This window comes from Telopea speciosissima, chromosome 2 (genome assembly GCF_018873765.1).
Source record: "Telopea speciosissima isolate NSW1024214 ecotype Mountain lineage chromosome 2, Tspe_v1, whole genome shotgun sequence".
In the NCBI taxonomy this organism is placed as follows: domain Eukaryota; kingdom Viridiplantae; phylum Streptophyta; class Magnoliopsida; order Proteales; family Proteaceae; genus Telopea; species Telopea speciosissima.
Genome location: NC_057917.1, coordinates 73868889 through 73896682, shown reverse-complemented (window position 1 = coordinate 73896682; position 27794 = coordinate 73868889). Strand labels below are relative to the sequence as shown.

Sequence of the window (27794 nt, the reverse complement as noted above, 5' to 3'; positions counted from 1 at the left end):
GATGGACAACAATTGTCCAACCACTCGTACCTCCAGTTCGAGAACAGCACTAGCAGATAATATATACACAAACACAGAATAAGCAAGCCCAAAAATTACAGAGAAAGGTTCAACACAAAACATGGGCATAACCTACTTGCATTCAAACATTATTTTTTTACAAAAACAATTTAAAAAAAAAAAAAAAGATGTTAAGCTGGTTAAGAGAAACACATCTGCTGCTATTCACATGTGTAGAGTACCAAAACCATGGCAAACTACAACCTTAGGGCTGCGATTTGATGGTCCCATCAAGATGATGCTAACAGCTTCAATAGCCTTCGGTCTCATGGTTGAATACCAACCCCTTGTAGCAACGGTGGCCCTGAATTTATCCATGTCTCCATGACTTTCACACAAACAAGACACGCTGAGAATTGCATCTTCATGTGATTCCCTATATGGGGCTAGCTCTTGAAGCCTGCAATTATAAGGCAAGGTTAATAGGTGCCTTAAAGTCCGGCATCATACTAAAAAGCATTCAGATCTCATTGCAAACACAATAAAACAGGGGGGAATAAATTTACAGTTAAAATACGGAAAATATCTAACAATGACAAGGGTCTTCCTTCTAGTAGTGGTCCACAACAACCCAAGGTAAATTTGCATTTTATTCATGTTTGCACCAAACTTTTGAAAAATACATACCAAATTCCATAGTTTTCAGACAACTCAACTCATGTTTGCACCAAACTTATGAAAAATACAGACCAAATTCAATAGTTTTCAGACAACTCAACTCAGCCTTATCCCAACTAAATGGGGTCGGCTACATGGATCCTATTTCTCTAATCAGCTCTATTCAAAGTCATACAAGATATCAGTCCTAAGCTATACATGTCTTTCCTCACCGCTTTTGTGGTCATTGGCCTACCTCTAGCTCTTTTAGCTCCTTCAATTTGAAATAAATCACTTCTACTGGAGCATCCAAATGCCTCTGCTGCACATGTCCATGCCACCTAAGACGAGTTTCTTGCAACTTATCATAAACAGAGGCAACGCCTAGATTTGCTCTAATTTGTCCACTCTTTATTTTTTCTTTTTTAAGTTTTACTACTCATCCACCACAATATCCTCATTGCAGCTACATGAAGTTTGTTTAAATGTGTTCTCCTTACCGCCCAACATTCAGCCCCATACGTCAATACTGGTCGAGTGGTCGTATAGCCCCATACGTCATTACTGGTCGAGTCGTCGTATAGCCCCATACGTCTATACTGGTCAAGTCGTCGTATATTGTTCTATAAAATTCTCTTTTGAGTTTCAAAGGAATACGTCGATCACACAACACTCCAGATGCACCCCTCCATTTCATCCACCCTAGTCTAATTTTATGAATATTATCGTCCTCTATTTCTCCTTTATTCATTATTGAACCAAGGTATCTAAAGTTATCACTTTGAGTTAACTCCCTATCTTCAATTTTCACCACCCCACTCGCAGTCCTATTGTTACTATAGTTACACATCATATACTATGTTTTAGTTCTACTTATCTTAAGACCTTTTGGCTCCAATGTTGGTCTCCATAAATCCAACTTTGCATCTATCATAGCATTTGTTTCATCCACCAAAACAATATCATTTGCAAAAAGCATACACCAAGACCCCTCAGTTCTTATGTTAGTCACTACATCATGATACATATCTTTAATTATGTCCACGTATATATTCGAAACATTTTTCTTCTCTAAAACATGCCAAATTAACTCTCTAGGAACTCTGTCATGCCAAATTAATTCTAGTCAATTCATCCATAAGTAGTACAAACAAATACGGGCTTAGAGCTGACCCTTGGTGTAATCCAACAGTTATTGGGAATTCAATAACTTGACTCCTTAGTTCTTATGCTAGTCACAACATCATGATAAAAATCTTTAATTATGTCCACATATATACTCGAAACATTTTTCTTCTCTAAAAATGACAAATTAACTCTCCAGGAACTCTATCATAAGCATTTTCTAAATGTCTCCTAAGCAAATAAATAGCTTCCATGGTTAATCTCCCTAACATAAAACCAAATTGGTTTCTCCAAAGTAATAGGTTTTCTGTCTCAGGTGAGCTTTAATTTACTTTCTCCCATAATTTGATAGAATGGCTCAAGAGTTTAATTCCTCTATAATTATTACAGCTTTGAATATCACCTTTAGTTTTATTAATCGATACCACAATGCTTCTTCTCCAATCATCAGGCATTTTCCATGAGCTCAAAATCTTATTAAATAACCTAGTCAGCCAAGATAAACCACAAATTCCTGGACTCTTTCAAACCTGTAACAGGATACCATTTGGACCCGCTACTTTACCTATTTTCATCTATTTTAAGGCTTCTTTACTTCAATCACCTTAACTTTCTGTATATATCTATGATTTGTAATTTCTGAATGGTTATTATTACCTTCTAAGATACTATTCCTTGTATTATTTTCATTTAGTAAACTATAGAAATAATTAGTCCACCTCACTTTAATCTCCTCATCATTTATTAAATACTGTCATCATTTGTGACAAGACAGAAAAAGATCAAAAACAAAACCTGATTCTGTGAGCTTCTGGCTGTAGTCCAGTGTTGGGGATGATGCATGGTTGCTGGTCGATCTCTGATGAAAGTCACTATTCTGGACTGGGCTTGTCTATTCTGGGGGGGTGGCATTTCTCTCATGACCCATAATACAAAAGCTGAGGGTACTGATGAACCTGGCAAACCATCATGAAATTTATCAACGGATATAGAAGAAACATTTTATGCACTGTTCGCAAGACTGTATGCAAATATAGAGGTTGGGCCAGTTTGCAATTGACTTTGTTAAGGCTGAACCAGATTGACCCAAGAAAACCAGTCCTTAGGCTACCCTGATGCAAACATGAACATGGACCAATGTAAAATGACTCATTCTGGTTCAGAGTCGGGTTTGAATTTTTCAATCTAGGTAGGACTAGGACTTTACCAACTAAGCCCTGACCTCTTGCCACTGGGTATGGAATTACTAAAACTACAAGTTTGAAGACATAAGCACACAAAATGGTGAACAACAATACACACAAACAAAAAATAATAGTCGCACTATCATGAATCTACACCCTGACTTTTTATTTTCCATAATTCATTCAAAACAGTGGCTGTCTAATCCTGGTCTCTCTAGAAACATAACCTAATAAAAGGGCGTACCCAGTGCACTAGGCTCCCACTACTGCGGGGTCTGGGGAGGGGCATATGTACGTAGCCTTACCCCCATTTTTTGTGAAGAGGCTGTGTTGATGTATACATTTATGCTACCCTTCCCTATCAGTTCGAGCTTTTAGGAGAAATGGTAGTGAACTTGGTATCAGAGCAAGGAGGTCATGTGTTCGACCCCTGGGGAGTGCATCGGAAAGTTTTTTTCCCGACATTTCTTCTCCCTAGGTGCCATGTGACCGACCTTGGCCACGTGCAAGGACCATGTGATCTTGGCCTGCACGTGGGGGAAGTGTTGATGTATACATTTACGCTGCCCTTCCCTATCATTTGAGCTTTTAGGTGAAACGGTAGCAAACTGGCTGTTTCCTTAAAAAGGACGTACCCAGTGCACAAGGCTCCCGCCACTGTGAGGTCTGGGGAGGGTCATAATGTACACAGCCTTACCCCTGCTTACACAGCCTTACCCCTGCTTTCGCAGAGAGGCTGTTTCCAGACTCGAACCTGTGATCACTTGATCACAATGGAGCAACCTTACCGTTGCACCAAGGCCCGCCCTCAGGCTGTGTCCTTAATGGTTTCAAAAATTTAGGCACTCCAAAAATCATTAGTACAAGATATGTGGTTGTAAATAAAGTGATGAGACCACAAGTAGGGGTTGCAACTTAGGCCAGCTCATGAGAAATTCAAGCCTAAAGTTGAACGGCATTGAGCCAAGTATATAGTTATACACACACCCAGATACAGAAAAGAGCAAAACGTAGATTTAAAGCCCAATATCTTTTGCAAGAATCCATTCTCACTCCAAGTAAAAATATACAGAGAGAGATAAGAGCAAACCCTAGATTTAAGCCCTAATATCTTTTGAAAGAATGCCTTCTCAATCAAGTGAAGTCCCTGAATACCACCCATCACTAAGTCAAATATTAACAGACAACTCTTTCTCATTTAGAAAGGAGAGAGGGGGGAAAAAAAGAATGGGCCTTCAGCAATAGTGGTGGCACCTAATATGGACACTCCCCAGCCCATGTGCCACTACATGATGGCTTTTTAACAGCCTCCACCCCCAACTTGCAGGCAAGTCCTAGTTCATCAAAGTGGTAACCTACATAATACCTTGAGTACATTATTATTAGCATTATACTGGTCTCAATAAAGAGTAGAATTAAAAAAACAAAGGCAGCAAGAAGAAGAATGGCTATTCCATCAAATATCTAACAAGGAAAATTAAGGTTCTTGCTTTAAGAAGTCAACTTGAAAATTTCTGAGGAAGAGCAGAGTACCGATGCAATAATATAGAATTATTAGAACTGGAGTTTTAACACCCTTGATTGATTCCTGATGCCAGTAATAAAGCAACTGCAATGAGAAGCTCGCAGTGAATTTAGAATGTAAATACACATTCCAAACTTAAAATCTAAGAAAGACGGGGGCTTGTAGACAAAAAGTACATACAGGAATATCACTTAAAAGAGCCACTAGAGCACTGGATGTGAAACATACAACAGAGACAACCGCCAGACCAGCAACCTGCAACCAGTAGCAAGCAATCTAACATTTAGAACATACAGGATTCAAAAAAAGACATGTACCACAGCCAGAGCAAGAAGGGACTTGTTAAATTATACAAAAATGCAAAACTAAGTTAGTAGTAGAAATGATGCAGAATTCCAGCAGGAAGAGAAGAAGAAGAGCCCTCCTGTTTTGGGTTTTGTTCAGTTTTCTGGGTCAAACTGAACATGTGGTTCAAGATTGGTTCAATTTAGAATTAATTTTAAGTCTCCATTGGGATCTATGGATCATGAGTTTAATATCTTTGGTTTTCAATTGTATGGGAAAATTCTATAAGCCCAAATATAAGGGATTTGAGGCCTATAAGAGATTAAGTGTTTGTTTCTATTTTCTTAGAGTTTGTAGAGACTTTCTATGTTTAAGAGTTTTAATTGTAATGGAACTTCTCCTTAGCCCACACATGGGAGAGTTCCCTTTTTCTGTTTTTCCTTAAGACCCTTGTTTTGAGTGAATGAGATTTGGCTGTTGCCTTCAGTGCTGTGGTGATTCAGTGGTGGTGATTCCTGAAAGTCATATCCTTCTTCATTACTTAACTTCTTCTCTTTTCTTTTCCCCATTCGATTTTGAGTTTGGTTTTCCATCCTTTATTCTCTCGGTTGGTAAGTTTCCTAAACTTAGTTTGTTTGCTGAATCATCTTCTGCTGGGTAATAATACTTTGTTGGTCTCTTCCTGTTGATTCAATCGATAATCTGTTTTCTTCTTTTAGTCTGATAATAATTGTTATGTATGTCTCGAATTCTTGGACCCATTTCGAAGAATGACCCGCTCCGATGTTTTTGGTAGCGACCTGAATGGAACTTTTTCTGAGATCTGTGATGGTAGCAAAGGGCTTGGGCCCAGCACTGATGGATCGACCGATCCGATGGAGGAGTATGTATATTCTTTACCAGCTTTGTCGTTAAGTGAGTGAGATTTGGGGTTTTCGATTTAGGGTTTCTGGGAGAGAGCAGCAATGCCGTTTTGGGTGTTTTTGAGGGATCTCCATTGTAACTTTCTCCGATTTACATAGTGAAACAGCTTCGCCTTCGCCCGTGGAGGTAGCACACCATACTGGTATGTGAACCACGTTAAATCTTTGTGTCGTCTTGCTCTGTTTTTGTTTCTTTTCCTGTTTTGGTGGGTGTTTGCTCTAACAATAATTTACTTTCACATCTGTTTATAACCAAGACATCATTGTCTACTGATCTAATGATCTGAAGCATGGTTGTCAAGGTGTCCGGGCTCTTTCTTGGGTCCAAGGCGACAGTACGCCATGTTGACACTTCACGAGTTTACGTTGACTTATGTTTATTAATGAATATGCTTATATTGTATCATGTGCTTTGTTTATTAAATGTTGATTTTCTCATATTAGGCCATTAATAGCATAATTATATCATATTGCATTGATATTGCTTCTATGTTGCATATAAACATAACTGTATAAAATTATTATTGCTATATTACATATAGTCATTAATGCATGCCTTGGGGGCTAAGGCGATGCCGAATTGGGTGCCTTGTAACCTAAGCACCCCTCAAACGCCTTGGATCACCTAGTCGCCTTGACAACTATGATCTGAACTTCCAGGGATCAATCAATCTGTTTCATCCTGCCAATCAATTTCTCTCTTCTCTTCTTCTCTTTGACTTCTCTCTTCTCCTCTCTTCTCCTCTCTTCTTTCTTTCTTATGACCAGGTACTGATTCAGGTTCTGTTATTGTTACAGTAATAATAGAAACAGCCCATAGTTTGAGTAATGGGCAGAATACTCAAACCGTGGGGCAGGAGAGTCTATTATATTAATCAAAGAGCAATTACAATGTAAAGACTGGGTCCACACCAACATCAACTTAGCTGCAATGTGAGCCATTGCTCTATACTCAATTTCAACACTCAAATGGGCTACTGTAGTTTGCTTTTACTCCTCCATGTAACAAGATTACCCCCAACAAAGGTAAAATAGCATGTAGTTGATCTCCGATTCCCATCAGCAACAGTGTGAATCCCACTGTTATTATATGAGGAGGGTATAAAGGAATCTGTACAAAGTCGGCGTAGCAATCATTTTTCCTAAAATTAAATCTCTGTTTGCTAGTTTCTTTTCCTTTCTCTACGATTATGGTTTGTTGGTGTTCTGAACCCTAATGCCTAGGTGTAGAGATAATTGAATTAGGGTAAGGCTTTTATGATCCTTAGATCACACAGGCCTTGTATTTATATTAAGTAGAATGATAAGGATCCAAGTACAAATAGGAATCAACCTCAGTCCTAATCATATTAGGGATTCCTAGTACAACTAGGAATACCAAACTAGGATTCGGGTGAGGGAGATAAACAATAAAAAAGGAGAAAAATAAAAGAGAAAAATAAAAGGGAATAAAGAGGAAACATCCTAATCTAACTAGGGGTACTTCCCCAATCGGTTAGGGGGCAGTCCTAATTCTATTAGGACTGCTTACCCCAATCGGGTAGAGGACAAGTAACCTATTTCAACACTCCCCCTCAAGTTGAAGCATATATATCATGCATGCCCAACTTGACTAATATAGGATGAAACAGCTTGCTACTCAGTGCCTTAGTAAACACATCAGCTAGTTGATCGAGAGACTTCACAAAGGGAACACAAATGAGGCCAGCTTCAAGCTTCTCCTTGATGAAATGTCGGTCAACCTCCACGTTTTTAGTACGATCATGTCAGCGGGTTATGAGCAATGCTAATGGCTGACAATAAAGCATCATAGGAAGATGGACAGCAACACCGATATCCTGCAATAATCCTCTAAGCCACAGAAGTTCACAAATGCCTTGTGCCATTGCACGGAACTCGACTTCAGCACTAGACCTTGCCACAACATTCTGTTTTTTTGCTACGCCATGTGACAAGGTTCCCACCCACAAAGGAACAATAGCCAGAGATAGATTTTCTGTCAGGAGAACCAGCCCAATCGGCATCAGTATAGGCTTCAATCTTCAGGTGACCATTGGAAGATAGAAGAATTCCCTTTCCTGGAGCCGACTTCAAATACCTCAAAATACGACGGATCGCATCCAGATGAGAGGAATAGGGATCATGCATGAACTGACTCACCAAACTTACAGCAACTGCAATGTCAGGACGTGTGTGAGAAAGGTAGATTAGTTTGCCCACTAACCGCTGATAAGCACCCTTGTCAACAGGTTCACCCTCTTTCTCCCTAAGTTTTGTAGTAGCTTCCATAGGAGTATCTGAAGGATGACAGCCAAGCTGCCCTGTCTCAGTCAATTGATCAAGGACATATTCCCTTTGGGAAAGAAAGATGCCCTTTGAAGATCGAGCAACTTCTATCCCTAGAAAATATTTTAGGGAACCAAGATCTTTGACCTCAAACTCACGGCCAAGAAGAATTTTCAAATCCCTGATTGCAGCATCATCATTACCAGTGACCACAATATAATCCACATAAACTATGAGAAGAGTAACCTTGTTACCAAGTCGTCTGATAAACAAAGTGTGATCAGCATTGCTTTGCTTGTAACCTGCTGAGATCATAGCCTTATGAAATCTGCCAAACCAAGCCCTAGGTGACTGCTTCAAACCGTAAAGGGCACGCTTCAATTTACAAACCCTGCCCTTGGTCCTGTCATTAGAGAATCCTGGTGGAATGTCCATGTATACCTCCTCCTCAAGCTCTCCATAGAGGAAGACATTTTTTACATCTAACTGCTGAAGATCCCACCCAAGATTTGCAGCACAGGATAATTACACCCTGACAGTGTTGAGCTTTGCCACGGGTGCAAAGGTCTCCTGATAATCAACTCCATAAGTCTGAGTGAACCCCTTTGCAACCAGACGTGCCTTATATCGATCCACAGAACCATCAGCCTTCTGTTTAACCACAAAGACCCATTTACATCCAACTGGTTTTTTCCCTGGAGGAAGATTCACAAGTTCCCATGTATTATTTTTATTCAGTGCTCCCATTTCTTCCAACATCGCTGCCTTCCACTTTCCATCTGTAGATGTTTCCTGCCAATTTTTAGGAATCGAAACAGAAGAGAGAGAAGATACAAAGGCACGAAAAGAAGGAGAAAGAGAACTATAAGAGACAACACGAGATATAGGATGTAAAGTACAAGTCCTAGTACCTTTGCGATGAGCAATAAGTAGGTCGGAGGAGGAGGGATTACCAAGAGATGGAGGATCTGGATCTGGAGCCGGCAATTAAATGGGTATCGGTGCTAAAGTGGATTGCATCTGCCCTCTGTTGGTTCTAACCCTTGTGTAGGTGAGTATGTTGGAGTTGTCAATTCTCTTCTAAAATTCACCAATAGTTCTCTGCACTGGAGTCAGCTCCCCCTGAATAGGAACATTAACATCACTATTTTCTATGGTCTCCCCCTGTAAAGGATTCCTAGTAGGTGAGGGAGGAACAGCCAAAGAAGGTGGGGCAATGTCCAAAGGTGACTGGGCAGTAGTCAAAGGAAGCTGGGCAGCAGCCGTGGGTGGTGGTAAAGATGGCTTGGCAGCAGCTAGAGGAACCTCCAGTGGAGGAATCTCAAAAGGCACATCTTCACTTATACTCTCCCCCTGAAGAGGTGGTGAAGAATAATAAGAAAGCGTCGCATGAAAAATCACATCCATACTAACCAAGGTACGGCGGGAAGGGAGATGGTAACACTTACAACCTTTCTGGGTCGGAGAATAACCCAAGAAAATACAACGGAGCCCCCTAGGCTCAAGTTTGCCAGGGGATCTGGTATTCCTAGCATAGCACACACATCCAAAGACTTTGGGAGGCACAATAAAGGAGGAATGGCCCAATAAAATATCAGAGGGAGTACGGGAACTAAGAACCCGAGAAGGTAACCTATTGATAAGATAGGCAGCAGTGAGGACTGCTCCCCCCAATATTGAGAGGGAACATTCCTCGCAAACATCAAAGCCCTGGCCATTTCTAATAAGTGACGATTTTTTCTTTCTGCCATGCCATTTTGGGCAGGGGTATCAACACAGCTAGTCTGGTGAATAATGCTATAGTCAGCCAAATACTTCTGAAATTGGGACTCAGTATACTCAGTTCCATTATCACTTCTCAATATTTGGAGAGTAGCCTGGAATTGAGTTTGTATCATTTTATGAAATGTTGAAAACAGGAGAAAACCTGATTTTTAGTGTGCAAAAGATAAACCCAAGTGTTCCTAGAATGGCAATCAATGAAAGACACAAACCAACGATGACCAGAAATAAATGGTTTACGACTAGGGCCCCAAACATCAGAGTGTACCAAATTAAAACAAGTAGAACTTCTTTTATTTGAAATAGGATAATTTGTACGTGTCTGTTTGGCCAGAACACAAGCCTCACAAAAAAAGTCATCCTTAGTACGTAGGGTGACCAAACTAGGAAATAAATGAGCTAAAATGCCTAAAGGTGGGTGACCTAACCGAGAGTGCCACTGGTAGAGTTCAGAAGAGACCAAGGAGTTCTGATGCAATGGAGATGGTAGTGGTGGTGGAGAGAAGCAACCGTCATCAAGTAGATACAGGCCACCATGCACTTTACCCAATCCAATCGTCTTCCCAGAGTCCAGATCCTGAAATACACAATGAGAAGGAAAAAAAGTGACTTTACAGTTAAGATCACGAGTAATACTACTAATGGAAAGGAGGTTAGTAGTAAAATTAGGTATGTGCAAAACAGAAGTCAAGGGAAGAGAAGAAGTGCATTGTATGATTCCTTTTCCAGATATGGAGGAAAGGGAACCATCACCCACTTTGACCTTATCTTTCCCGGAGTGGGAGAATATCTCAGAATGACTAGAGGAACCAGTCATATGATCTCGTGGCTCCAGAATCTATGATCCAAGGATGGGAAGCCACAGAAGCACAATGACCTCCAAAAGGAATACCTGACCGGGCAAAGTGTGAACTTGAAGGAGCCGAAGAATTGGCAGTAGCTGATGTAGTAGAGGCAGTGGCAGCAGAAGACCTGAGCATATGTAGGAGTGCCTGTATATCATCCTGGGATAGACCAATTTCAGTAATAGGGGCTGCAGTAACAGTCGCAGTCTGATGTGCCTTGGGCTTTGTCTTTATCTTTGTCTTGGCAGCCCGCTTAGCTTCAAAATCTGCCGGTTTCCCATGAAGTTTCCAGCACCTCTCTTTGGTGTGATAGGGTTTGTGAGAGTGCTCACAAACAACATTCCCTGTAGTAGAATCACCAAGAGAAGCAGTGCCACTAGGTACATAAGAGGCTGGGGCAGCAGCCTTAAGAGCTGATCTATCTATAGTAGAAGGGTGCAACATGGCAGCCCTACGGTTTTCCTCAGAGGACACAAGGGCATAAGATTGTTCAAATGTGGGAAAAGGTTTATGGCCCAACACTTGAACACGAATCTGATCATATTCCACATTTAAGCCAACCAAGAAGTCATAGACCCTAATCTTGTCCACATGCTTTTTATAGGAAGCAATGTCATCAACTGTTGTAGGGTGAAAATCAGAGAAGTGGTCCAACTATTGCCACAGGCTGCGGAGAGTAGCATATCATTTCGAAAAGAAAGGTCTCCCTGAGTAGTGTGAAGTACCTTTTTTCGAAGTTCATAAACTTGGGCATCATTACCAAGCTGCCCGTAGGTTTCCTTGCAAGCAGCCCAAATCTGGTCGGCAGTATTCAGAAGAAGAAAATTATGTTGTAGTTCTGAAGTCATAGAGCCTATGAGGTATGACATGAGAACACCATTATTGGCAAGCCACTTAGTCTGAGCAGGGCCTTTATCACTGGGCTTCACACTAGTGCCATCAATATGGTCTGTGAGACCACGGCCAGCAATGGCAAAGGAGGCTGATCTGGACCATAGAAGGTAATTAGAGCCATCCAATTTGATAGGGTTAGGTGAAAAACTGTGATAATCTGTCTTGTTGTTGCTATCATGATCCGAGGTAGCTGTAGAGTTGGTAGAGTCACCCATACTGGCAGCAGAGAATGCCAAAAAATATCTTCAAGTGAAATCCCAAATATGAGAACCAGCAGCCAATAAGAACCCTATATCGATATGGTCAGGGTTTTGAAAAAACCCTGAATTTGATGAAATCGATGAAGGATCCAAGGGGCTGAAAAAAATCCTGCAGTGAATGGACTTGAACTGAGGATAAGGAGCCCTTAAGAATGGGAGAAAAATCTTTCTGAAATCAAATTCCAAAAAAAACTGCAGTAGCTCCAAATCCGATAGATGTAGGGTTTTGAAAAACCCTAATTTTGCTAATATCGATCTCAAGGAGGTCCTCTTCAATAAAACTGAACTGTGGGAGCCCAAATTGCTGTCGAGTGGGTCCAAATAGGTGGAGAAGAAGCCTTCAAAAAATTAGATACAGTAGTGAGCTCAAACTCCTAGATCGACAATTGTCAGGGTTTGGAAAAAAACCCTGATTTGGTAAATATCGATCTCAAGGAGGTCTTGAAACTGTGATCAGATCTGAGATAGGAACATGAAGCAATAATAAGATACTCCTGCTGCAGTTTCTGGTCTTCAAAAAAAGGAGATGATTCCTTGTATTAGAAGTAGAAGCAATCCTCAAAGAACTGAAGCTCCAATTTGCGCAAGCTGGAAGTGCTGGTTCCTATCGAGCAGAATTATGTAGTAGCATCCATGAGGTAATGGGGGCAGCAACTGGATCGAAAGATCACCTCATCAGTGCTGCCCTATGTGACAATAGAGACCAAGGGAGAAGAGAAAGGAGAAACCGAGAGAGAGAGAGAGAGAGAGAGAAAATAAAAAAATGAAACTGAGATTCTAAGAAAAGAAAAACTGAAATATCGTGGAGATGGTCCCTAATTCGAGATTAGCTCTGATACCATGTAGAGATAATTGAATTAGGGTAAGGCTTTTATGATCCTTAGATCACACAGGCCTTGTATTTATATTAAGTAGAATGATAAGGATCCAAGTACAAATAGGAATCAACCTCAGTCCTAATCACATTAGGGATTCCTAGTACAACTAGGAATACCAAACTAGGATTCGGTTGAGGGAGATAAACAATAAAAAAGGAGAAAAATAAAAGAGAAAAATAAAAGGGAATAAAGAGGAAACATCCTAGGTGACTTAGAACCCCATCAAAAATCATCACTAGAAGTTGTTCATTCTAAATGATATAATGTTAATGTATACATTGACACTGCCCTTCCCTAACAGTTCGAGCTTTTAGGTGAAACGGTAGTGAAAACATGATATCAAGTCAGGGAAGTTGAATGACCGACTCCTGGGAAGTGCATCGGAAGAATTTTCCCGACATTTCTTCTCCCTTGGTGTCGCACAAAGGAAATGCCGTGTGAGCTCCACGTGCAAGGACCATGGAATCTTGGCTTGCACATGCGGGGGAGTTTTGATGTATACATTGACCCTGCTCTTAGCCTAACAGTTCGAGCTTTTAGGTGAAACGGTAGCAAACATATAGTACTTACAAGAAACAATCAACTATTTAAGAGTCATTTATTTAGTCATATCATAAAAATTGTGAAAGAAAGAGGGATCAGAACCTTCCACATCTCCGATGAAGCTTTGTCAGATCGTACTTTGCTCATTTTCAAGAACAGTACCAGGCCTGCACTTGAAAAGAAATTTTCCATTGGATTAATAAAGGGTCATCTCTAGTCAGTATGCATTGATACTTTGGATGGCTCTTTTGATAGAAAAAAGGTACAGGTAAAATAATAAATTATTCAGTAAACTACTTGAATCCCTAAAACATTCAGTTTGCAAACTAGTTGATGCTTCCATTGCTCCCACATAAGACTTTTGTAAGATAATATTTAAAAATATAGAGGAGCTTCTTGTTCTCATTGGAACAACAAGTCCGATCTTCGAGTTGTTGTCTAGAACTCGATTTTGAGTACGTTGAGGGTTGGTCATCAAGAATATCAGATAAGCTCTGAAGTTCTCAAGGGTTACAAGCCAAAATAAGATAGAAACTCAATTGTTTTCATTAGTTGCTGATATGGATCATATCCTCACCGTTAACCACCTGCCTTTGCTGTTTGGGTGATGCAGATCACTTCCTCATTCATTGAGCTTTTAATATGAGGTATGAGGTGTTTTATTTGAGCCTTTGAGAAATGGGGATAAATTGAGTACCTTTTTTTCCTAAACTGCTTTGTTGCTGCAGGAGGAAGGGTATCTAGAAGGGGAAAGAAAGTGTAGTCTCTTATGCTAGGCTTGCCAGCCACCATGGATGGTGAAAGGAATGGAAAAGCCTTCCAAAATCATGGTGACCCACATATATAGGGTTTCTGTTAAAAGTAAGAACGAGATGGTTCTGTGGACTAGCATTTGTAAAAAAATCTCTAAAATGTCTATTACCAACATTAGAAGAGAATGAATGATATTTCCCCCTCTTGTTGTGTCCATTCAGGGACAAAGTCAACAAAGTGAAAAAATCAAGATTATAAGACAGGACAACCATTTACAATTATAATGGCTCACCATAGCAAGCCAGAGCTCCTCCAAGTAAAAGCATTGCAACGGAAAAGAAATCTATGTATACCTGCATCACAGTTATCAGAACAAACAAATTAGTCAACAAATTCAAATAAAAATTCAGAAGCTCTCTTAATCATATTTAAATAAGAGTAAAAAATTACAGAATCTAACTTCATAATTAAACTGAATCATTTTCACAACTTTAATTAACTAACACATATTTTAGGATTTTCCGGGACCCTCTGTCAAGGATTTAGGAGGATGCATACTTATCCAAACTCCAAAGAATTCAAACAGGGTTTGGTCAACCATCTGTGTCCTCAATGTTAGTCCTTAGATGTTCAGCTTCTTTGGTAAAATTGAAACTGATTAAGTATATTATACAAGGCATAAGACAAGAGATCTAGACAGTACAAATGGGGTGAATTCGGCAACAAGGGATCTAAAGACTACAAATGGGGTGAAGTCATCAACAAGGGACCTAAGGACTACAAGTTGGGTCAATTCAACAAAAGGTTGTTATCCTTAAAGCTGATTGAGTTGTACACATATCATTATCGTATTGTGTACTCAATACCACTCAGCATTTTGTATATTGGGAAGTGGACCCCTCTTTTTTTTTCTCTCTTTTGATTCCATAAATATTGACTTACTCTCTCCAAAAAAAGGGGATGGGGAAGAATCAGAGAAAAAGATACCCCACCCTCCACCAGCTGAACATTGTCAAACTCAATTGTGGCCACTGTTATATCTCCTCAAAAAGAAGGGGGGGTGCCTTCAGATCTTTATTAGAAGATAGATTTTGATATATTCGGGAACAGTTGAAGAGAACCATCAATCAGAGCAGAAGTCTGATAACCTTCGCATCGTTTTGAGATTTCCTTATCTCTTACAATTGTCAGCTTGGTAGATGATGTTCACAACTTGACAGTACAGTCTTAGGATGGTCCCACCTGGGAGGTGCAATAACCTTCTGATTTGAGAAGCTGGATCATTTACCACCTTAATGAACATCTGGTTTCACTAGATGTGCCTACTTTTTTGGCAAATGGTTTGAGCGAACGGGGATCTATTTAGAGAGGCCTCTATCGCTTTCTAGCTTCTCATAGAGGGGCACTTGGTCTTAATCTCACCTTCCCTCTTTTTATAAAAGTATTTCTTCAATTAATTCAAGAACTTTATATAAGAAGCAACACAAAGGGATTTTATGCAAGGATAGTTTACTGAAAACTGCCAGGAATTGAAACCTTACACGAGCCACAGCAGAAGCATCAATAGGATTTTTTCCCCAACCGATCCAAATTAGCACTGCAAATGCCATCATAAATAAAAACACTAGCACAATCACCTGGGAAAAGAAGCATCAAAAAGTTTGAGGCTGTGCAACAAATATCAGTTTACCTGTTCAAGAATATTACTCCAAGATGATAAACAAAAATAAAATATATCAAGAAACATTATACAAGAGAAATAGGGTACATATTCATTGTTACTTTATCACTACCATACCAAAATCACAAATTTTTGCCGGCTTCCAACATGAATGGCATGGAAAGGACAGCATTTTCGGTGACTATCTCTGTTGGATGAACCTGGTTTAACCTGTGTCTTTTCCAATAAGGAATCTCGAAAACTATTGTCTTCATCCTCCTCATCTTCATCATTTGCCTGATGGCAAAGGTCAACCCTATAAAATCATTGCCCAAAGAAACATATAATATACATTATACATGGAATTGCATTTCTTACAGTCGAAATTTCAACTATATAAACTCCACAAAAAGACAAATCACATAAACTTGCATTACAAAAATATCTGGATTAAATACATAACAAAATCTTACTATAAAATTCCCTTGTTTCGTATGATTCAGACTTTAATACATGCACAAAAAACATTTCAGCAATTTGACAAAATCGTTGATCCATCATTTTGTTTGGTGTTGAAACTCTACCATGCCAATGTACATATGAGCATGTCAAAACAGTAAAAGAAAGGCAATTTCCACGACTAATTGGTGTTCCCCAGGTCTATAAGGTAATAAGAACAAGAAATGCAACAGACGACATATTAAAAGGCAACAAATTAAAAGGCTGATATATAATCTAGTAAGCCATATTGTATGCTTTGTTGATTGTAGTTTTTCAGGGCTTAGCTCATTAAGCTGTTTCCCTTGTGGGGTGGCTTAGAATTTTATACTACTCGGTAATTTTTTACAACTAAAATGTCATAACCAAAAACAAAGGGTGAAAAACGCATATAAAAATATGATCTATAACCTAGAGCAGCTACCAAGGTCCCGATTGATTAAAAAACACATCAATCATGTTTGACAAGATCCTCAATTTAGATGACTTGAGGAAGAAAGACAACCAGATAGTGACTTGGGGCAAAACAACGAAAGGAAGACGAGTGTGTGAAACATCTCTTTACACATTGCTGTTAGTGATAACATAATGGGGGTATTTGATGTAGAATTGGAGCAAGTAAACCCTAATCCTGAAGGGTAATAGGGCCCAAAAAGGAAATATAACAAACCAAATTCAAAAACCCACCAAAATACAACAAAACATAGCAGGACAGGCTGACCCTATTGTCATGTGAGTGCCCCAAAGGATTCAGTAAATCATTGTCTAAATTGAAACTTTGGGGGATGTGGGACTAAACTTCCCTCCCATTTCTGGCCATGGAGCGCATTCCACTGCATCAACTCCCCCCAGCTTTGGGCCATGGGCCCCACATGGCCGATGCACAAACAACCCGCTCTGATACCATTTAATGCCGTCCAACCCAAAAGCCCGAGCTTGAGGGTGGAGAGGCCCTTCCAAGGTCATAAGCCAAACTACTGCACACTACCCGACCGATGTGGGAGGTTATAGCATGTACGAGTTGTACCCTTTTGCTAACACTCTATGTCAATAAAAGCTTTTGTTTCCCATCAAGAAAGAAATGTGGTTGAAGAAATATGAACAATTGGTGATAGTTGTAGGCAGCAGAATGCCTATAAAACGCATACAAAAAAATATGCACCAGAAGGTGGCTTCCAAACTCATGACAGGTTAATAAACCCAAAAGTAAAATAATATAATACCCAAAGAGAAACAGGAACCAAACAAACAACAAAGAAAGAAAAATAGTGTGTGGGAAGGAGGGAGGGAGAGAAATACCAGAATGACAAAAGTAGCAGAAATGCTGCTAGGAAGAGAATGCTGGGACATGCTGCAAGGAAAAAAGCATTACAATTAAAAAATTGTCCAGCCATTGAAGTTTGAATATATAAATGAACCTAAACATAATAAAATAGCACAAGGAGAGCATACTCATCAGAACAAATGCGCAAGCATGTGACCAGAAAAACCATCCCTTACAAGTAGAAACAATTGCTGATATGAAGTATACGCAGTACTCTGACCAGAACAAAGTCACAATACCAAGTGTTAGCATCCAAGTTCAAGATGCAAACAGAATAAACCGATAGCTATTAAAACATACATAAACTATGACATCACGTATCCGTCAAAAAAGAAATCACATATCCGAAGGAATGTTAGTTGTTTTTTTTATAGATAATATTAATTGAATTGAATAATATACCTTGCTTCATGAATCAAATGAGGCTGAAATCATGCATGTATGATATGTGATAACAGAGAAACATCAAAGCAGTGTTTAATGGAAGAAATCAGATGGTGTCTCAGCAAGGAGCCATGCAATGGCACCAATAAACAGGTTTCAAATGTAGTTTCATCATATCACTGGTAAACTCCACCTCGTAAAAAATACATATCTCAGGAAATATAGAATTAAACCAAACGGATACCACTTTTTAGTGACTTTAAGATTACAATGACACACACATATACACCATGTCAGTGTATGTCTTCTTTTTTATATTTTGTGAATATTAATATTATTATTTTGGTAGGCAACAAAAACTTGATTAATCACAGAAAGGAGATGAGGCATACAGAAATAATGGCGCTTAACCACAAACAGAAGGAGAAATGGCAGAAAGTACAAAATGGGGAGGGAGGAGGCAGAAGGCCAACCATAGCTGATTAGCTAGTAGCTACATCATTCCAAGAATTTCCCAAGCCCCTGGGTGAAAAACCTACAGCCACAACAGAAAAGCCCCTAACACAGAAACTGCAATTCTCCTCCCCCCCCGGCGCCACAAACATCCCCCAAAACCGACCATCATGGACATCTATATCAGTACCAAGACAAAGATGCAAGCCAAAAGATATAGGAAACAGAGAAAACACAGAATAACCAACTCTGCCATAAGGGAACGAATCTCAGAGTGGCCCAAAGGAGTATTTAGTTGGGGCATGGAACCAACATTAGGTCAAATTGCATCTGAACCATGAGAGGAGTTTGGTTGTTTAACAGCATGTTGTCTAAGTTTGGTTTTTGTTTTATTCAATCTTTTCAACCATGGATAGTTAAGTGTAGTTTAAGCATTCAAGTTTTAACATTCTTGTTTTCTGTCAAACATATCTATTCAATGTTTCATTTTAATGTCATATGGGTCGCTTTGTATTCTCAATTTGTCCTAGTTTGAGTTCTCTTTATTTTATGGGAAAATTTCACGTACCTCCCCAAAGATTTGCCTTAATAACACTTTCACCCGTGAGGTTTGGAAAATTTGACGTACCACCCCTGCTTTCTAAACTAATTAACAAAAAAACCCAGTCTGTTAACTGGTGACTGAAAACGTTGAAATTGTGTTTTAGTTGACCAAAATTCCCTTCTTTAAAAGAATGATAAATGAGGAAGAAAAAATAAATAATAAATAACTAGAGTTCATGATAGTTACCATTTGGACCAACTCCAATGGTTGAGCGGATCAGATCAGTGTAGACATGAATTGTGAGTGCAAAAGCCCCACTAAAATAAACCACCAACCATGGAACCCCAATCTCCTCTGCCATGTCCCCAAAACCACAAGAAAGCATCACTCATCACTCATGTTATCTCCATCCCTCTTTCCATCACTGCGACTTCTAAGCCCTTCTTGAAGTTCCATGGCATCACCGCCATGAAAAGCTCCATTTGCTCCTGTATGTTACCCATGAATACATTGTTTTCTGGTATCCCATCATCCACTTCATAAGGTTTAGATTCTCAAGGTCTTTGTCGATGTTCTTGAAGATCTGGCCATTAGATTTTGCAGTGCCGAAGAATGAGAACATCATCTCCGGAGCAGCAGCGGTTCAGCGACAGACGAGCATGAAGAGAGATATTGGGTGGCTTGGGAATGGGAACGAGAGGACAGCAACAGGGGGAGCACTGCTTGAGTGACAATGGGATCTCCAGGGGAGCTCCGGCGAGTTAAACGGTGGATTATGTTCAGAACACAGAGGAGATTAATTGGGTTTTTTTCAAACCCTAAACGGTCCAATTAGAATCGGCCAGGAAGAAGACGAAGAAGGCTGGTTGTAGGGTAGCCGTCGCAGTCAGTGATGGATCTGTCTTACGGCTTCATTGTTGATTTCTTCTTCTCTCTCAATTTTCATGTGTTTTGGGTCTTCAATCTTGATTTGAATTGTAAAAACAGTAACAGGGATTTGTTTTTTTTTTCCCTCCTCTTTCTTCATTCATCTTCTTCTCCTCCTTTTATCTCTGGTTTTATTTTCCCCAATCCCCTGTTCTGGTGCACAAACAGCCCTCACGTTTGTGGGTTGTTGTCTCTCATATCATCCTATTTCTTCCTCATATGTTGGGCGTGGATTGTCTATCCATAAGCGACCTTAACCTCTGAATCCCAGATCCGAAATGGAGAAGGTTCGGAGCTGCACTGCGTTCACATAGATCCTTGGGTCCTTGGGCTTGAACACAGTGAAGAAGACGATGAGGATTACAAACAGCCCTCAGTGAGAAAGGCATTTTGGTCAATTAAAACACAATTTTAATGTTTTCAGTCACCAGTTAACGGACAGGGTTTTTTTGTTAATTAGTTTGGAAAGCAGGGGTGGTACGTGAAATTTTCCAAACCTCACGGGTGAAAGTGTAATTAAGGCAAACCTCAGGGGAGGTATGTGAAATTTTCCCTTATTTTATTTTAGAAATCTACATTGAGTACTGACCTGTTCCTGTCATTTTATTTGGGACTAACTTTCTGGTGTCAAAACTTACCCCTTTTGCTCAATTTTGGTGTCAGTGAAAGGGATTTTCAGTTAACTATCTGACAAATCCAGATCTCATGCATCTGATGTGACCTGAAAGAGTCATGGGCAAAATAATGGCAGGGAATCTGGTTTTGATGGGATTAGGAATCTCAAGGGTTTCAATTTTGGACGTTCAGTGATTTCAGCTGAAATATCTCAGTTTCAACCCCGAAGCAAAACAAAATAATGGAAGGCTAGGACGAATCATTATCCCCTCCAATTCGCTGCCCGCTCCAATTCCTTCAATTCCTCACACAGGAGCGGAAATGACCACCCTACCCCCTGCCCGAACACACTGCCCAAGGTGGGGTAGGGTGGTCATTTCCGCTCCTATGTGAGGAATTGGAGGAAATTGGAGGTGATAATTATTCGGCTAGGACTCGACAATCCCAACCCCAATCAGGATCACAAATAGCACCAATATAGATATGGATTTCAGGTCTGATTTCAGAATATGTAGGGATTCTAGCAGCAGGTAAAATAGGTGTTTCAAGTTTCAACCCTTAGAATCTTCCCCAATAACCAACAGACAACCCAGCCCCAAGCAAACAATTGGCAGCAGCCTATACACCTCAGCTGCAGGTCTAGGGATAGGGTTTATAACCAAAAAAATCAAGTGAATCAGGAAACACATCAGCACTTAAAGGACTGGGGAGATATTACCTTTGAATGTAGGGTCCAGTGGTGGGACTAAAACCCCAAAACTTCAGCTCAAACAGATGGCTAGGGACTGAGATATGCCAAGATCATGAAAATAGAAACTTAACCTTGAAAATAGAATTTTAGTGTATACAAGCCAAACCACCCAGCAGAAGTATCTCTAAGCTGGGTCAAGTGGACCTCCTGGGAGGAGGAATATAATCCCAAAGTTTCAGCAACAAAGCTCCTCTGGTTGCAGAGATATGGTGGCCCCCAAATCTGGAAGGAAGTTCTCAGATCTGGAATCCGCAGGGTTGATCTCAGACCTCTGTAGTCAGCAACTCAAAGCAGCACTTGTGGGGTGAAGAACAACACTAAGACAAGGCTCGGTTGCTCAGAAAACAAAACAGAGAAAGAGGGAAAGAGGAGAGATCAAGTGGAAGAGAAGGAGGCGAAGAATAAAGGGATAATGGACAGGCCTCTCACCCATGGTCTCTCACCATATCTCTCTCTCAGAGCAACTGACTCTCTCAGCAAACTGAATCTCACATCCAAGCATAAAGCTTAATTTCTTTTCTTCAATTTGTTTGGGCAATAGGAGCCCCTCTTCTTTATTTATAATCAACTCATCAGTAGTTAAAATATTAGCAACTCCCATTGGTGTAGGGAGATTGCTTGGTTGCCAATACAACTGAAAAAGGAAACTAACTCCTAAATAGTAACTTGCTGGAAAATAGAAACTCCAACAATCTAGCTATTGACTCAATAGCCATACAAGAAAATAGATAGTACTGAAATAAAAACTACGAAAGCAAATAGCAACTAGAGATATGATATTGGCAGAATATAATATTCCACTCCTGCTGTCCATATGGAGCCCATATCACTGTTCACATGAACAGAAACTCGGGTACTGTTCACATGAATAGTAACTCTAAAACAGTAAATTTTATTGAATTCAAGTTTGGTCCTTTTCTTCTTCATGTGTCGATCTACATCACAAAATTATTTCAGTTGTTTCAGAATCAACTAAGCCTTATGAAATATACAATTCTTAATCAAAATTACTTAAGTCAAATTGAAATGACTGAAATATTTAGGTTTAGCCATGACAGGGGCATTAGGACTGAAATCAAAATTTGATTCTTTGTTTTTTTATTTTTTCTTTTTTGGGAGATTGGTTATGGGAACCCAATAAAGGGATGCTTTAATTGTATTTCTTATATATATTATGAATGAAGATATTTTCTTTTACTGCGGGTTGTGATTTGATGTTTCGATGCTTTCAAGCCCTTCTAAAATTGATTCTTAGAAAAGCCACATACAATATTGTTGGTAAGCCCTCTCTTCATCTTTTCCCAATTTTATTTAATATACTTCCATTTTATTTTCTGCAAATTTTAACAATCTCCACAACCATGTATACTATCACAGTTCAGCCATAACTCTTCATAAACCCACCATTATTAATTCAGCCAGTTCCCTAAGCTTCAATCATAGGGTTACCCCCATTGCTGTCCTACATCAGACAGCATAGCGTGCGTCAAATATAAATATATATATATAACCAGGCACTACGGTGAGACATGAAAACACCCGATCCCATTCCGACCTCGATATGTGGAATTGTCTTGCACCATATGTACATATATTGGGTGGCGGTTCCAAGCGCCAATGTCAATTTTAGAAAACAATTCCAACAACAAATTTTTTTAAAAAAATTCACCTTTCTAATGTAAGAAATATTGGAATGGGATATTGTCAATTTCCTTTCATAAGGAGAAAGAATAGAAGAAATTTATAAGAGAATTATATATATTTACATAATAAGATAACCTTTATACATTACTCTTAACCAATCAATCTCAACATTATTGTCATCCATAAGAATATGATGATACAGAAATGCTCCACATGTGCATCTTTTTGAATTGTTTCGCCATAAAAAATTAATAAACTAGTAAACTTCAACACTATCAGAAACTCAACAGAACATGAATAAAGGTGATCAGGGATAAGCAAAAGAACCTCAAAGAATTATTAACCTGACTAATACATACATATCTGGGCAAATCAAGCTTAATGCCAGTTTATTAAAAAAGAAAGGAAAAAAAAGATTAAATTCCGTAGATGCCACCTCCATTTGTTAACATATGATACTTTACCTATGTTGGAAATGCCAATCATGAGATGGAATACCTGTAATAGACATTTGCTTGCATCAAAGACCATACCTCTATGCTTACAATGGGAAAAAACAATACACTAAGAGATTTAAAAATATATATTCTTTATCATGAAAAAATGAATTACTTACAAACAGGACCAGGTTTCTAACTCCCCCGCCCCCCACCCCAAAAAAAAAAAAAAAAAAAAAAAAACACATAAACGACCAAGTGCAAAATCTCAAGTATAAACATGTCAAGAGTCTAATGGAGATAAAATGATGCAAAACATAATCTGGAACATATCACCAGGTTTGTGGGAAATTACAGGAGTAAGACCCACATAAAATATCTTAGAGAGAGAACATTGGTAGGCTGAGGGGATAAATGGCGTGAGAGAATGCGAGATTTATAGGGATTAACCATTAACCTAGGACAACGAAGAGAAGAAATCAGAACACAACCAAAATACTTGATTGGATTTCCACACAATAGGAAGAAAATCATCAATCGATCAGGTAGAACAGAGTAACGGGATAATGATGAGGATGTTAACTAATAGCTGTAGAAATCCAAAGAAATTTTTTTCCATACAGTGACATTATTACTGCATCGCCTCTCACCAGACAAATAACTTAAACTCCACAGAAATTCAATACTAACCAACCAAGAAGGTGCATAGGTGTCAAATACATTGCAAGGTAGCCTATCCGGGTGCTTTTCTAAAATATTTCCCAAGTTTTGACTATCTGTCTTTATGTGAAAACTACTCCAACTTAATTTTGGTACTGTTAGATCATTCCAATGTCATCTAATCACCCTAAATTGCGCACTTCTGAAAATATTATGGCAAAACCCAACAGAATTCAAGTCTATCATAAAATTACTGTAAGGTTGTATGTTTCATACTAAATTGAGTTTTACGTAAGAAGTTTCAGTCCCTACTCCTTAATTCCTGAATTTCATTTCAAATGGTTTATAGCCTTGAAGAATGATTGTAGGGCATGGACCTAAGGAACACCAAGAGAAGGGCTTAATAACCCCCCGTCCATTCATGAGCAAGTCTCCCCTAGCCTTGAAGGCTAGGGGGTCCCATACATGGCGCACTTATTGTCTGTCAAGTTAGGAGCCCAGCTATTGTTTAAATAAATTGTTATTTAATTTCTGCTCTTTACCAGTAGGAATCCTACTTCCATTAGGATCACATTTAGAGTTGCTATTTAATTTCGAAGTGTTTTTAGGCCTGAGGACTTAGTTAGTCCTAAAGTACATAGAGAAATTTGGAATAGGTAATTTTCAAAGTCCATGAACAGAGATGTACTCTAGCCCATTATTTAAAAAAATACCGACAATTTCCTACATGCCAATTGTGGGAACCCTTTCTTACACACCTTCTTTTCTACCAATGTGGATTAGCTGATCCACCATTCTACATTCTAACCATTAGATAGATAGGAAATTCCCTGGATAGGCCATGTGTCCATTTTGGTAGCCCATCTTAACTGTGTGGCTCACCATGTATGGGGTTTTCCCCTTGTTTTTCAGCAGTCTCTATTGTTCGAACAGTTCCAATGTTTTCAAACAATTGTTAAAACATTATAATGACACATACAGAGATCAGTTCGGTCTGCAACCTCAGTTTATTTTTTCAAGATCCCTTATCTTTCATTAAATCCCAATCCAAAAGAAATTAATCCAATTCACAACCAAACCCTGTCAGTCGTGCACAAACTAATCCTGAGAATATGAAACCATTAGAGAATAACAAAGACATAAACAGTCTCTCAAATACCAGTCCCTCAGTTTCCATCCCATCTTCCTTTTTTTGGTTCAATGTTCAGCCTCACTTCCTGTAAGAAAGGAAATGCAAAATCTCAGAAATTGCTTTTCTGTCATCCCGATCAAATACCTATGTCCCCCAAATTCTACATTGCATTAAGAATTTAAGACTGGTAATAATATCTTTCCATGCCTCATGCGGCGGTCCTTTTGACATCACCTTGACATTTTATCCAATTAGATTTAATCGCACTCATTGAATTCAATAGTAATGAACTCCTTGAATGGGGTTGGAGTCCACAGTTAGAGAAGGATTCACCAATCTTATAGCAGGGGAGATTTGGCAACAAACATTTCATGGTTTGGGTCTTCAATAGAGGAGCCCTGGAGTTTTGCCCATGTCATTGGGGATAGGAGATAACTTTCATCCCAGGTGAACTGCTTGTTCAACAGGATGCCAAGATCTGCAAATGATTTAGTAGTTCCTTTGGCCAGGCAGGGTGCTTCAACACTTGGTTGGAATACGAGGAATTCTATACCTCTGCCAGAGAGAGTAATTATCTTTTGTTCCTCTTGAATATTTATTTTGTTGATAGTTTGGAGTGTAGTGTGCTGTCAATCGCGGATTAATACTCTTTATACCTTGAATCATAAAATTTCCGTTGTTGCTTATGTTTTAAAAAAATAAATAGAAATGAGCAATAGAGAAAAAGAAATATCAATATTTACTCCAAAAAAGACAACTAAAGTGACCAAAAAGTCAAGTGAGGAAAGTAAAAGAAACATATTGCTTACTTTTTGGCGTGTCCAGCCTAGTTGTTGATTCTGCCTGTGAATCCTGATCAACTGTTAAACAAAGTCGACATCATTAATGGTATGTCTAGTGACATGTAGCATCCATGTTTCATGATCAACATATCTGAATATGAGTCTCATGCCTTAGCTTTTGCAAATTCAATAAATTTTTTTTTGGTGAATCACATTATATTTATATTTTGAGTTTGATATTAAAAGATAATGGTCACAAGTTTACCAAATCCCTGTAGAACCAGTAGCAGTGGAAGAAGAAGCAGCTCACACTGAATACAAAAATATAACTTTAAGCAGGCAATTGACTCTGGTCTTCCAGAGATCTACCTCATAACTAAATTCTAAATCTTTAGTGCACAGCTCTTACAATGATATTTTAACTATGGAGCTGACAGTTTTAAACAGTACCCACCTGGTATACACATGAAGTCTTTTCTTTTTCTTTTCCTTTTTTTTATAGGTAATATAGAAACTTTTCATTGATATGAACAAAAAATAAATCTTTGATAGACATAGTGATCAGCATCTTTTTTTAATGAAGCTTTGTTATATATTGAAACGCTTCTAAAACATTTGCCAACAAAGTTAATTGATCACTGGAGAAACCTTAGTAAGGACTGAACGAGGTTGTTGAGTTATTCCATCAAAGTGGAGTGCATTCTTCCACTCAACAAGCAGATCCTTCTCTCCACCCCAGCCCAACAACCCCCCCCCCCCCCACCCAAAAAAAAAAAATGAGAACAAGAACACAAGAATGAACTCAGCACGAAGGGAATCATGTCGTAAGTTTACATCCAAGACATCAGACTTGTCAATGCTAACAAAACATCTCTCTCACGCCTTATCTTTAAAACCATAATGAGCAGAAGCTCAACCAGTCAGTCTAGGCCAGCAGTCGCACAGGCATCTCCATCAATCATCAAACCTTCGCCAAAACCATAAGGTCCATAACCAAAGATTTCGTCTTCACATGCAAAAATCTCTACCATACAGAAACGCACACCATTGTCGAATTCAAAACTTCAGAAACTCATTTCACATTCCAAATTTTCAGAAAAAGTCCGATTCTCCAGTTAATATTTAAACAAAGCAAAAATACAATTTAATTCACAAAATCAAGCTGATAATCACATTGTTGAATAATAATCATATAGGATCCGAACAAAACCAGAAGTTCCGAAATTGAAAGAAGAGACCTGAAAGATTGCAACAGCAGCGATAGCAACATCGACACAGCCAAGAGCGATATAAACACCCATCAAATACTTTGGGAAGCAACGACCGCTCTCCATTGCTAACAACATCTTCTTCCACTGACTCATCATCTGCACAGAAACTCTCTTTCTCTGTTTGTTTTTTGTGAGTTCGAAGAGTGAGAAAAGGATTTTGGTTCGAAAAAGAAGTGTTTCGGAAATTTCTTCTTCTTCGTCTCTCTCTCTCTCCTTCTCTCTTTCTCTGAGTATCTGTGTCGATGAAGCAGCAGATCCGGCTGGCTTATTTGGAAGGAGCTGGACAATGGGAAGATTTTTAAGTGGAAACTTTTCCCATGAAGGGTATTTATGTAATTTTAAAGGAAACAGGGGGCCGTTAAATTATCGAAGTCGTCGGCTTTTGTTATTCTAATATTATTGAGCCTTTCATAGTTAGTTTATTATACTTGGAAGCTATGGTCTCTTGTCGGACTCTCACGCATGGTAGATTTTTTATTAAATTAGGGCGTTGAGGATTCCTCACCCATTCAGCTAATGACATCTGTATTTAGGTGGAAGCAGGGCCCACTTGTTTGACCTGCCGGTTCAACCATGTTGACCACCCATAATCAGACCAGTTCATGTTCATCTCTCGGTCTCATCTTTACAACTATTATTATATATGAAGGTTGTGGTCAACCAAAACCAAACCGGTCATTTTATATGATATTAATCACAATCACTTCTTCCTGTTAGAGAATGTAGAATAAATCACAATCTATCTAGTTTCAAGTGGGTCTGGTTCAACTGT

The 27794-nt window shown here is 39.1% G+C and overlaps 1 protein-coding gene across 1 annotated transcript; it reads right to left on the bottom strand.

Moving 5' to 3' along the window:
• Positions 1 to 110: 110 nt before the first annotated feature.
• LOC122652949 (tobamovirus multiplication protein 1) lies at positions 111 to 27204 on the bottom strand. Its single transcript, XM_043846836.1, has 13 exons — positions 26990 to 27204; positions 25779 to 25829; positions 23205 to 23238; positions 17551 to 17637; positions 17398 to 17449; positions 15739 to 15916; positions 15482 to 15577; positions 14233 to 14293; positions 13290 to 13354; positions 4672 to 4746; positions 4500 to 4575; positions 2578 to 2738; positions 111 to 460 (listed from the first exon to the last, which is right to left on the bottom strand). Exons 1-13 carry the CDS (start codon positions 27116 to 27118, stop codon positions 437 to 439), a joined length of 1089 nt encoding a protein of 362 aa, XP_043702771.1. The 5' UTR covers positions 27119 to 27204; the 3' UTR covers positions 111 to 436.
• Positions 27205 to 27794: the final 590 nt, after the last annotated feature.

Excerpts from the sequence above, each read along its gene's own strand:
- LOC122652949 (XM_043846836.1), bottom strand. The coding sequence starts at position 27,118 with ATGATGAGTCAGTGGAAGAAGATGTTGTTAGCAATGGAGAGCGGTCGT. Across the intron at positions 25,830-26,989 it reads CTGCTGTTGCAATCTTTCAG|TTGATCAGGATTCACAGGCA; the intron begins GTCTCTTCTTTC and ends TTTGTTTAACAG. Across the intron at positions 17,638-23,204 it reads GATTGGCATTTCCAACATAG|AGTACTGCGTATACTTCATA; the intron begins GTAAAGTATCAT and ends TGTTCTGGTCAG.